The sequence below is a fragment of the Acanthopagrus latus genome, chromosome 2, assembly GCF_904848185.1.
Source record: "Acanthopagrus latus isolate v.2019 chromosome 2, fAcaLat1.1, whole genome shotgun sequence".
NCBI classification, from domain to species: Eukaryota; Metazoa; Chordata; class Actinopteri; order Spariformes; family Sparidae; genus Acanthopagrus; species Acanthopagrus latus.
In genome coordinates, this window is record NC_051040.1 from 3109150 (window position 1) to 3121653 (window position 12504).

The 12504-nt window shown below is 43.5% G+C and overlaps 1 protein-coding gene across 2 annotated transcripts in view; it reads right to left on the reverse strand.

Moving 5' to 3' along the window:
* Window positions 1–12504, reverse strand: part of pak4 (p21 protein (Cdc42/Rac)-activated kinase 4) — a 31262-nt gene that overhangs the window by 11955 nt on the left and 6803 nt on the right. The window contains exons 1-6 of one of the 2 annotated variants that reach the window (XM_037072815.1): window positions 11586–11883; window positions 2417–2653; window positions 1887–2089; window positions 1592–1796; window positions 1093–1326; window positions 206–664 (exon numbers count right to left, since the gene is read on the reverse strand). In XM_037072815.1, coding sequence (XP_036928710.1) covers window positions 206–664; window positions 1093–1326; window positions 1592–1796; window positions 1887–2089; window positions 2417–2617 — 1302 coding nt within the window. In that variant the 5' untranslated portion in view covers window positions 2618–2653; window positions 11586–11883. Of the gene's footprint in view, window positions 1–205; window positions 665–1092; window positions 1327–1591; window positions 1797–1886; window positions 2090–2416; window positions 2654–11585; window positions 11884–12504 lie in introns of those variants that run through there. The other variant, XM_037072809.1, reaches the window with a different exon arrangement.

Consider the following 12504-nt stretch of genomic DNA (forward strand, 5'->3'; position numbering starts at 1 on the left):
ATTAACACTGTCAGACACAATGAAGTGTTGCATGATTACTCATAACAAGAGTTTAAGTGGTTGTTAGCAACTAAAGTGTGAAACGGAGCTGTGTGCTCTGCCACCTACATGACAGTTGAACCTCTCATTCCTGAACAGCAGTTCTGACTTGCTCTATAAGATTCTTATGTTCAATCACATCGTTCACCACATCATGACCTCTGACCTCGTTGAAGAGGAGTTCTCTGCGCTGTTGTTTCCTCAGGTCCATTTTCTTCACAGCGACCAGTTTCCCCGTGGTCTTCACTGTAGCGATACACACGATCCCGGTGGACCCTTCCCCGATCTTAATGTAGTGGTCCAGGTAGGTCCGTGGGTCACCAGGATCCACCACCATCTGTAGCGCCGCTCTGAACTGCTCATGGGAAACTCTCTGTGGTTCTCTCTGCGGTGAGCGGCCCTGAGGTGGAGCACCTGATGCTGGGGGCCCGGAGGGCACTGGGGGCCGGGGGGCTGGAACGCTGGGGTGAGGCGTGTGTGGGTGCTGGGAGGCCTCAGGGGTCAGGCTCGGGTGGGAAGTGTGATGAGGGTGCGGGTGGCTTATAGGGGGCTTGGAGCCAGAGGAACCTCGGGCAGAGCCGCCAGAGGGGCCGTTTTGAGGGGACGATTCATGGTGTCGAACCGGCTTGAAGAAAAAAGAGAGGAGAAAGTCCATAAACTCAACATACACCAAGTATGACTTCTCGTACAAATTAAATAAGATGGTAAAACTAGTACCTCATCAAATTAATGCAAAAAAATACATTGAGAGTATTAAGAGTATTTAAGTTATTACATAATTCTGTAAGCACTTGGATCAAAGTTGTTCAGTCTGAACTTGAGCTTGCTGTTATCACAGAAGCATCACTAACTACTTTCAGGAGAGTCAAGCAGGACAGAAGCTGCTAAATCTGACTTGGAGAAAGAAACAGCGAGGTGTTGGGAGCCATCATCCATCAGCCAGTGGCTCAATATGCACCTGCCTGCCCTTTTCTCTCAGTCAATAACTTCCCTCAGGGCTGCCGTCTCTCCTTGTGCTTGTCCTGGCTGCAAACAGCTGCCTGTGGTTCCTACCTGTCCTGTGGGACTGCGTCCGCCCTCACTGTCCGTCCTTGGGTAGGTGTTAAATGGCCGTGTTGTCTGCTGGGCGGTCTTCATCACCCCCTCCGAAACTGGCAGGTTTGGGGTGCGGATGTTGGGCCCAGAGAGAGGCCTCTTGTCCCTGGGAGACTGAGGGCTGCCGTCCCGCACCATGTAACTGGACTTTGGCCTGTGGTCACTGTGTTGATCCCTGTGAACGCCCTGCTCCTGAAGAAAAGCAGGATTTAGGTCAGATAGAGGGATTATTGAGAAGCATGCAAGGAAAACGGATAGAGGAAATCTGGATAAAATCAAGCTGGCCAGAGAAGAAACACTACACGGTGTAGTTCCGGCTGCAGTGTCAAATTAAAATATCCATTTGAAGATATCTGATGTGCCAAAATGCATGTTTTTAAGACCTATTATTTCCTATTCAAATGTATTCATAATATGAAGATTACGTTCTGGGTCCAGCGTTCATTTCAGTCCTTACCTGGTCCCGGTCACGATGCTCTCTGTCTCTGTGGGGGGGAGGAGGAGGGCCGGAGCCAGGCCTGTCTCTGTGGGCCCTACTGGGCTCCTGGCCTCGGGGCTGCTGTTGCGGCCGAGCGTGGCCTCCCTCGTCCCACTGAGGACGGACCGTACGCTGACTCTGGCGGGGGTCACCTCCACCCTGGTGGTCTGGTCTGGGCCGGTCTCTGAAAGGGGGAGAGAGTTGCTAACATCAGCAGAGATGGAGACAAAATCTGTGCTATCATTCTACCTGGCGCCGCAGTTTCAATCCTTACCGGTCTGAATGCGAGTAGTGTCTGTGGTGAGGATCTCCGTTCTCCTGCCCTCCTCCAAGTGAAGAGGTAGAGTCCTTGCGAGGCTGGGTGGGAGGGCTGCCTCGTCGCAGGGAGTTGGAGCGAGTCACAGACATAGTGTCGAACTCATCCAGCAGCCATGTCAGAGAGCCGTCCGCTCCAAGCTTGCTGCCACGTACGATTGTCTGGAAATTTGGAAAGAAAATAAAATTAATGGACAGCTGAAAAAGGGGCCCAAACATTCAAAGCTGGTGAGAATTAATCACCATGTGTTTGTGAATATATGGGTACTTTTATGCTATTTAATTGGTTCGGTCTTACCTCAAAATATCTATTCAATGTCAGTTTAATTGTACCCAGAGACAGAATCACAGCACTGGCCAACATGTGGCTTTAAAATTCCTAAGTTTCTTTCAACATCAGTATCTAAGGTTAAAATTTAGTCAATTCAACTCAAGTTTAAGATCATTTTCCTCAGCCAACAGCTTGCTTGTCATTTGAGCTTATCACACCTTGCGCGGCTCTACAGTAGTGATGACAGTCACATCGATGAAGGGTTTGGGCCTTTTCGCCGTGTCTTCGATGAGCGACTGCCATTGCCGTGGCAACCCGACAAACTTCTGCTCCTGCTCGTCAAAGTCAGTGTGTACACGATGCTCAAAGTTAGACGGAGCGGAGATCTGGATGCGAGACTTCTTCTTTTTGGTGAACATGATGGCGGCTGAGGCAGCTGCAGCCTAGCATCAGACCTGCAGGGAGGAAGCAGGACAGAGGTGAGAGTTAGCAGGAAAGACTGCGGGAAAAAAATGCAAATGTGAAACTTGCAAGTGGCGTATGTAAAACATAGCGCACGTGTTTGCACACAAGCATGCAGACAGGCAGAGACAGCAACTTCCGAAAATGACAAATTACTGTCTCCATTTTTGATTTCCATGGCACGATCTCAGAAAACCTCACAGCATTACACATTTATCAAGAACAAATAGGGAGCCTTAAAGAATCGAAAACAGAAGTATTTTTCATCATAAATCGTACAAAATGTGTCCTGACAGACATGAAAATTGATATAAACACTAAATAATCACTAATATAGCAGTATTCAATACTATGGATTAGCAAATGTACACTGTATGATTACGGTGACGTTGCAACTCTAAATGACAAATATCTGCATGTAAAAATACACTTGGCCCAAACAGAATTTAAAAATATCATTAATAATAAGCCTGGCGGGGAGGCTGGGTGTGGTTTCCTATGAAATGCAAACACCAACTGAGAAAGAATAAAACTATTTAAACCCAACTGAGCTTGTAAAGCAGCAACCAAACTCAACTATCGAGTCCTTGTTTCCAAAACTCACACGAGCACGATAAAAATACTTTCTGGTTGTGTGTGTGTTTAATTCAGCAAATAAATCACGCCCAGCTGGCTTATTTCAGCCCACTGAGCATTTGGCGACGTACTGGAATTAAAGCAGCAGTGACCTTTAGCTGAAGGTCATCAGAGGGCTCAACAATAGGCTCACTGCTGGTCTCCTGTTATAAATGACAGGACAAGTGCTCCTGCTCCAACACTGACTAATGGACACAACACGATCAGCCGAGGGGACAACATGAGAGTAGCATCTTAAATCTGTCTTCTGTCGCCGTCTCGACCACACGGTAACTGTCACAGCTCAGGTATCACTCTGCGTCGTATACAAAATACTGAATACAGCTGCTGACAGCTCACCTACTGCCATAAAACTGATGCATGTTCTGGACTGTTTAATTTAAATAATAAATATCAGAGTGGGACACAGAGAGGACGCATCTGAGAACTTTTCTCAGGCTTCCTGGTGACATTTTTTTTTTCAAGGAGAACTTGATATGTGATGACAGCAACAGGACTGGGATCCATGGTGGTCCCAACCAAAGCAGCAGCATGAAAAATATTTCCTTTTACTCTTTTCCCTGAATGTTAACAAGGGAGACAAAATACTGGACATGTATCAGACTGAACAAAGAGGAAAAGGACAAATAAAAGTGATTAAATGAAATGATGGCAAATTTCTTTTTCTGGGTATTCTGGGACATTTGAATAAAACAGATTGAACCACCTTTAAGATTTTTAGGTACATTCGTACAACTTTTTCAAGTCTTCAAATTCCTTCCTGTCCAAACAACAGTCCAAAACACAAAGACTCTTCATGTACTGTCATAAATGACAAAGAAAAGCACCAAATCCTCGTATTCAAGAAGCTGGAACCAGCAAAATGACAGAAGCCATTAATCAATTATCATAATAACTGGCAATTTCCTGTCAACGATGCTAATGTGGCTGACAGACAAAAAAACTTGCAGAAACCAGGAACAACACAGATTTCCAAACTATCTGAAACACAGCTCACTACTTTAACGCGGGTCTGAACAGTCTCGCTCTCGACATTGCTGCTTTGTCGGTGGGAATCAAAGGAGACACTCCCAGTTGTCAAACAGAAGCTCGTCTGCTACTGATCAGTGCGCTATAAGCAGTCCAGGCCCTGCTGGGCAGCTGACCACGGGGGGCAACAGGAGCGGTGGGGCATTTGGCCTGTTAAAAGTCTGCCATAGCCTTCTCTTCTTGTTTTTCTACAAAACACTGCACCCGGCTCGGCCCAGTTACTGTCGAAAAGAAAAGAACAAAAACAAAAACACCGAGGGAAGTTACGAACAAAGCAGTAAGAAGATGCAGGGAATGTGAAGACCAGAAGGGGACGGCGGGTGGGTGTGCTGAGCGAGAGGGCGATCTGGGCGGGTCATAAGTTAGAGGACATGAGTCACGCTGCCGAGCTCACGATCTGCAGTATTAATAAAGTCTTTCACAGCAGGAGTGTTTGAAGTGGAGCAGGACCCGCCCAGGAACACACCAAGAAGAGCCAAGTTCACACACAGCCTCTGCACCGACACACAACTTCAACACAACACAACTCTCTCCTACCAACAGTGCAAGGACAGCAGGATAAAATGCCAAAATGGATATCTATATGTACATTACTACATGGTGCAAAGTCAGCAGGACAGTAAAAACACTGATAATTGCAGTAACCAAAACTCAGGAGGCTGCAATTTTTGACAACACAAGATAATAATGTGATACTGTAGAGCTGCAGTGATGTCCTGACAGACAAATACTGTCCTCTAGATGTAAGAACACATGTCTGTTTGGAATAGATCCCCTCAAATATCACATAATCATCGATTGAATAGGTTTTCTTCAGTATACATTTGATAGAAAAAATGATAACTTTAACATAACATTGTTTTACCAGCCCTGCAGTCACATACAAATGCTTTTTCAAGCAAATCAAACTGGTTAGGATGGAAGAAAACAGCACATCTTATCCTGAGGCACAGTGTGTTTATTGTGTAACCTAATAGCTTTATTTATACTTTTATATCTGATGTCACAGCATTTTAATGAGAGCAAAGGACAAAAATATAATCACCATGAAACAAATAGACGACACAGACACACACTGCAGGGCTCCAATATCCAAATTATTTAATTCACCACATTAACTCTGGTACCTTGGTGAATTAAACATTTCTGATATTTGGGCTCTGCAGTGTTTGAGCCGTCTGTTTGTTTCATGTTATGCTAATTTTCGACTTGGCCCCAGGTCTTTTGGGCTTGGATATACTTGAAAGTGACATCAGCAGTAAAAGATGCTACCACAGAGCAGAGAAGTCGGTCTTATAGTGAGATACATGTTCAGTTACAAAACAAAAAATAAAACGTCAGGGTTCGACTCCACCCAGCTACCAGCTCTGGATCTTATAACCATTAGTAGAGGTTGCAACACTGGTGATAAATGCCTCTTTCCAGTCCTAATGAGTCTGGTGACAACAGAGAAGAGGCAGATAAATCACTGTGGAGGCCCATCATTAGTGTTTGGCTGAAACAGCAATACGGTCAATCAATGCATCTGAGCCACAGACAGTAACCACTGCCTTAAGGAAGGGGAGATTAATGAAGACTGGAGGAGGTGGCTGGAGACATTATAGTCTCACCTACACAGTAATATAAACCAATATGTACATGCTTCCTCTGGGTAGATCTACTGATGGGCACGGCTAGAGCTGGTACTTTATGACCTGGGTCGTAATAAACTTACTGAAAGCATAAAGACTTTCAACAGGCTGTAAATCAGGACAAAAATCATCATGTGGGGATTAAGAATGACACTGAGTGTCTTACTTTCCCAGACAGCGGTCTGGCTGTGAATCATGGAGGATTGTGGCTTTCAAATCCTGAGCCTTTTCCTTCATCTGGAGATATCTGGGACTCTTAGCTCAAGGGCTCTGAGTGAAAAACAATATTTTACTGCTGCTGTTAAGAGCCAAGACACGATAAGGTTTAAATGCAACAGAGGCAGTAAGGCAAACAGCAGAGAGATTACTCTGAACTCAAAAATCCTGTTTGATCTGAGAGAACTTCATTCACTAGGTGGCATGATATCGTTGACTGTTTGTAGCATGAATAAATAAAAATGTGTGGGTGCAAATGCAGGGTTTTGCCTGACAATGTGAGCCTGGGTCTACAACTCAGTGGATGATAAATGCAGTGTTGGGAAATAATAAAGAGATGTGAAGAAAATTAAACCAGCAGGTAACAAGTGGGTCAAACAAACAACCCACCCTAACACATAATTTAAAATAAGAATCTGAATAAGTGCAGATTGGAGATTATTACCAGACAGTACTGACAGACAGAGAAGCAGACAGGTGTTTGGAGGAACAGGTGAGCTGCAGGCGAGCATACAGTGAAAGGAGAGTGATTAACAGCTGCAGCAGGTGTATGTTCACTCCTCCTCGACCCCGACAGCCCCGGGCCTCCACCGAGAACACACCCTCCACATCCCACTGCTATAAAACAGGACAGGGGGGGTGAGGGCAACAGGTGTCTGCTCCTCTTCACCACACTGGATGATGTGTCTTATGTAAAGCTTTTATGAAATATGAACCATTTCATTAAATCAACTGGCAGGTAGAACTGCACTCATCAATGAGCTTTTTCCTCAGGGTTGAATCCATCTGCATGTTCAATTTACGACTTTAAAGACCCGTGAAGATCTTTAACATGCAAGTAAAACCGCTAAAGAAAAGTCACCCACAAATAAAACAGTGGGAAGTGTGTGACAACGCAACCTGTTAGATTTAAGAGCTAGAATGGTTAACTATCAAACAAAAGCAGTTGAAACTTTTTGTAATCAGTTGATGGTTTATGTAAACACTATTTTTAGGAGGTGCTGCAGCTTCGCTTTAAAAAAGGTCGTGAAAAATGAGCTTCTCTCAAAGCACTATCCAAAAAAAGGAACAGCAGATTGTTATTTACGTAAAATGTCTATTTATTAACAAAAAAATGTATCAGTAATACAGTTGATATGGGAATAAATCCTACATTTTGTGCCAGTGCTCCAAAAGTTTCCAGTGATGCTTGTGGAAAAAGTTCCTCAGGAGCCCTATGAGACTCAAAAGATGTAGAGACACCGTTTCACCTACTGCTGACACTTGACACTGAGTTCATAATAAACCTTACATGCTTCCAAAAAAAAGTCACATTATCAAGTAAAAGTTATTTTTGAATATTACTGTCACACCGCAACACTCGAAGATGAAGGTGCGCCCACCTCGCGTCAAGGTATAAAGTTTGTCTTGCAGATGGAACTTGAGTTTAGACAGAGAAATCTAATCGCAGGCTTTTAGTTTGAGGAGAAGAACTACACTGCTGCACCCGCCATCACCTACTATAACTGCGTCAGTGCTCTCTCTCTTTCTCACACACACATACAGAAACACCAGAAGCTATAAAAGCGCCCCTCCTCTCTCGGAGTAAAACAAGCAGGTCCCTCCCTGAACACAACAATCACTGTGGTTATAGCTCTTCTGTTCTTTCCCCTCCCTCCCACTAAAAGTCCATCACTATCTCATCACTGTCCCCCCTCCCGCCGCCCCACCATTACTCTCAAACTCCCTCTGCTCTCCTTCCTCCCTAATCAGTCTCCCACCATCCCCCAAACTTTTCCTTTCTCTCTCTCCTCAGCTCACCCTCTCTCTCCCCGACTCTCTCCCCTTCACATTGCTCCATTGCCGCCCATGCATGCCTGGCTGAACAGTGAGAAAGCCTGTCCGGTTAGTGGGCCAGAGCCAGGCTGATGAGCTCTGGATGAAGCGGCTGTCCCTGGCCTGATTCAAGTATTGTACATGGGTGGTCCGCTCTCTGAAAGACGCCGGCAGTCACAACAGCATTACTTAGCTGCGATGATACAGTCGAGTATGAAACACTTCTGAATTGGGGCCAGATCCAAATTTATAAGGGCTGTGCACGCATTCGGAAAAATTAACAAATATTACCAAAAGATTGCAGAGTGGCCAGGTGCAGTATCCAAATAACAGCAGCTGCAATTTACTGATAAACTGTAAAATATTGTCATTACATAATATTATGAATGAAGCTTTGTGGTGCTACAGAAACGACCCAGCCGTCAAATCGTGCTTGTTCGATAGAGAAAACAAATGACATTTCTTTATATCTTTGTGTTTTTTTAGAGTTAAAATTAAATGCAAATATTACCAATTCCACAGTTTTTTTTCTCTGCATACTGTTCAGCCCTAAAAGAAACCATTACTCTGAAAACTACACACTACAAAGAGAGCATGTGTTACATATTTCCTCTCTTCACTATGATGATTTTCTGTCTGCGGCTCCACTGAGGCATACCTTGCATAACTATCTCCCTAAGAAGACACTAACAACACTGAGGGGTTGAGAAGGTCAAATAAACGTAAAATAAATAAATAAATAGAATATTTTCCGCCATGGTCATCTAGTCAAGCTCTCGCTGAGCAAACTATCTCTTCTACATGAGCACAAATATTTACAAAAATACCTTTTATACAGTTCAGACGTTTCAAAATGTAACATGGACTGAATACTGACACTTCAACTTCATCTTTTTGTAATACGAGATCAGAAATGTTTGATATCCAAGTTGTGTGTAACGCAGCTTTAGTATCTGACAAGTGTGCAGCGGTATGTGGGGTGTGTGTCTGTCACCTGCCCGGCAGTGACGTGGGAGTCGATCGGAGGACAGTTGTCTTGGCTGGGTGGGAGAGTTGGACATAAACAACAATGTCATCGTCCATCACGACGTCATCATATGGCAATTCAACAGACACCGCCCAACCTTCGTGTCTAATGCATAAAGGATGTTTTCGTACAACTGGAATAAGTAACTAATGCATAGAAACTGTCATGTGAACATATGGCCAGTGATTTAAAAAAAATAATCTCATTACCAGCGTGGCAGTAATTTCTTACATTAGATTTAATATACAGTAGTTTTACCTCATGGTCCTTTAGGTGGCGTTCACTGAGGCTAACAGATGGATACTTGTGTAGTAGCTCTTCAGTGACAGAGACCACAGAGCCTCTGATTTAAAAAGTGAGATGCGGACCGACCTGTATTCAGGTCACTGTTGTTGTTAGGGTGCTCTTACATTAGCCTGCTGCTGCTGCTGAATCATCGGTGATAATTAATAGCCTGTTCTTTCACGACTGCAAACACAGACAACCCCGCACACACAAACACACTGTCACAAACACACACTCACACAGACATTCAGGACAGCACCTCTCTCCCAGCGTTTCCCAGATCTGTGCAAACATTCAGCTGAACACTGTGTGACCTTGGAGCTACTGACTGCTGTAACGACTAGCAGCCTGTAGGTTTGTGCATTCACTTAACCGCTGCACAAATTCAGGGTTCATTCAGCTGTTAGACCATGATTCTTCAATTATTCCGGCAAACTAGGATTATTTAACTGTAACTATTTTTGGTTGTCGAGAATAGTCAGAGAGTTTAACTCGATCATGTCGAAAAATCAAGCATTGTTTGAGGATTATATTCGAATTAAAACACATTCCTAAAGGGAGGAAAAATTTACAGTTTGCCTTTAAAGCAACAATAACAAACGTGTGCAAAAACATAATTACAGACTATAAAGAAATAACGCATCTAACTAATTGTCCAACCACATTAAGCAGTTGTGTTTGAAGCCCTGAGACCGCAGGTATTCGGGAAGCTCGTTCCACAGGTACGGAGTACGAAACTAAAAGCTGCTTCACAAACAAACAATCTGATACCGTCGTAACTAGTGAGGAACATGTCAATGCAGGATTCTTTTGCTTTTGATACACCGCTGGTTGACAGGACAACAAGCTGATGTTTGTATCATGAGATCTCAACAGCAGATTCAATCAGGTCAAAACAAAATGTCATACTGTTAAGATGGATTACGCTCATGATCATCGTCGCAGTGCATATACAAAACTTCCTTTATGACAGAAAAAGAGAGTGAGGTTGTGATTAAATCTCTACAGTCTCAGCTGAGAGCAGCTTGAAATCAAAACACCTGAGGTAACTGACACAGGTGAACAACTCTGGCATAAACTTGAAGGCAGTTCTTCTACAGTAAACTTGCAATCGTGTGAGATTTTCAAGGTTCTAAATCATCTCGGAAAATGTCAAAGATTCAGATCATACAATATTATTATTATCACTTGCAGGGAGTACAGAGGCCGGCACTTCAAAGAATGTCAAAAAAAAAAAAAACTAAAGTAGAGTCTGCACACACACACACAGCTCCAGTGAAGGTTTATTTCTTTCATGTGTGATGTTTCAGGCACAAGCCCTTTGGCTGAACAAATGCTTTATTATAGTAAGTTAATAGATATGCAAGTGTACAGCTGTCACTTTTCACACCATAGTCTGTCGCTGAGATCCCACTCTATATTGTAACAACCATGACTGAAACTCGTGGTGTTTAAATTTGATTTATTGAATCCCATTCATCAGATCAATTCAAGTTTTAAAAAGTTACATAAATGACATAAATATAACTAAAATAGAGATTAAAACTGAATAAGCAATTATGAAAGTTTGGCAAGACGGTTTGGATTTTTGCTTTGAGACACTTTTTAGTAGTAGATGCACAAGAACCAAATCCTCTGTCCTAAAATAACAAAACATGCAGGAATATCTAAACCAAAGTCTTCTTCTCTCAAACAGAACAACACACACCGACAGTGAACACTCTCTCTACACAACTTCTAACTACTTGTTGTTAAACGACATTAAAAGCATGAAACTAACTTCTTGCACATGAGAGCACAAGCAGCCAACTTCCTCCACAGTCACAGGATGATAATAAATCACCATCTCCCCCTCGTCTGCATGTGTCACCCACACTTGTGCACAGAGAGACAGACGACCGGGGTATCTGAGGGTAACAGCTGTCCTGACAGTCACAAATATGAGCAGTCAGTAACAGGTTTGAATGGAAACAGTCAGGGAGGAGGGCGCAGAGATAAAGAGTCATACAGTCCGTCTGTTAAACACAGAATCACCCCTCACTCTGTGGCCGCCTGCATTCACACAACACCAACAATAAAGTTATTATGCATTTTTTTCTGACTCACAGTCAATCCCTGCTGTGAGATTTTTAACAGACTTTTATTGTGGTGGCCCAGATTAACTCTCGCTCGGTCCCAGCAACGCAGCAGCCACACCACAAGTTGTGTTAACTTTCCTCACGAGTTTTAAAAAACAAAACACACACACACAACACGGCGAATTAAAACCATGTCGGGAGTACTCACTTCACGTCCCAGGTTTCCCCTCCGAGCCAGCAGCAAAAACACACACACACACACACTATCCACCTGATCTCATGTCGGAAACGCAGCTGAGGACGAGGAAGAAGAAAAAAAAAACCCAACCGACTCCTGCAGCCACAAAGTTGTTTCCGCGAACAAATTCAGCGGAGTTCAAACCGTCGGAAGCGTCGTTACGTCCTCCTGAGAACACGGGACACGGAGACGGAGGAGCAGACGACACAGAACACGGGAAGAAATCAAAGTGTTGTAGCTTTGGGCTGTAAATACAAAGTGTGTCGCATTCCTATGGTTTCAGCAAAACGCGGCCCAGTATCATGACGTCACCGAGAGGGAGGGAGGGAGGGAGGGAGAGAGAGAGAGAGAGAGAGAGATCAGCACGGATCTGTTCGCATCATCACGTCCTGTCAAATAAAATCTCGACACCAAAGACACTCGAGTCTTTTTTTTTTTTTTTTTTCCTCGCGGCTCGTCCTTCCCTGTCGCGCAATACACGTGACGTCACAGGTGTGCACGGTGTCACCTGTCAGGTGATGTTTCTCTGACTGCTGCCGCTTCCTTTTATTCTCCTGGGATGATTTCAGGGCTGTAAGTACTTTCATTTTCAATTAATCCATCGATAACTTTTTTTTACTCTCAAATAGTCGATAAATATTAATATGACATGTCAGGAAGTAGTGAGAAATGTCAGCAGTACTGCAGCGGGAATTTAATCATAATAAATTATATAAAAACATCTTTCTCTGCATTATATTGTGTATTATACTGCACAAGTCGCATAATGATAATATCTGGCTTAAATATATAATATGTAGCACTTGTTAATTTATCATTTTCTAGAAAATAGAAAAACTTAACAGATTAATTGAAAATCAAAATATTTGCTGATTTGTTACGTCTTGAT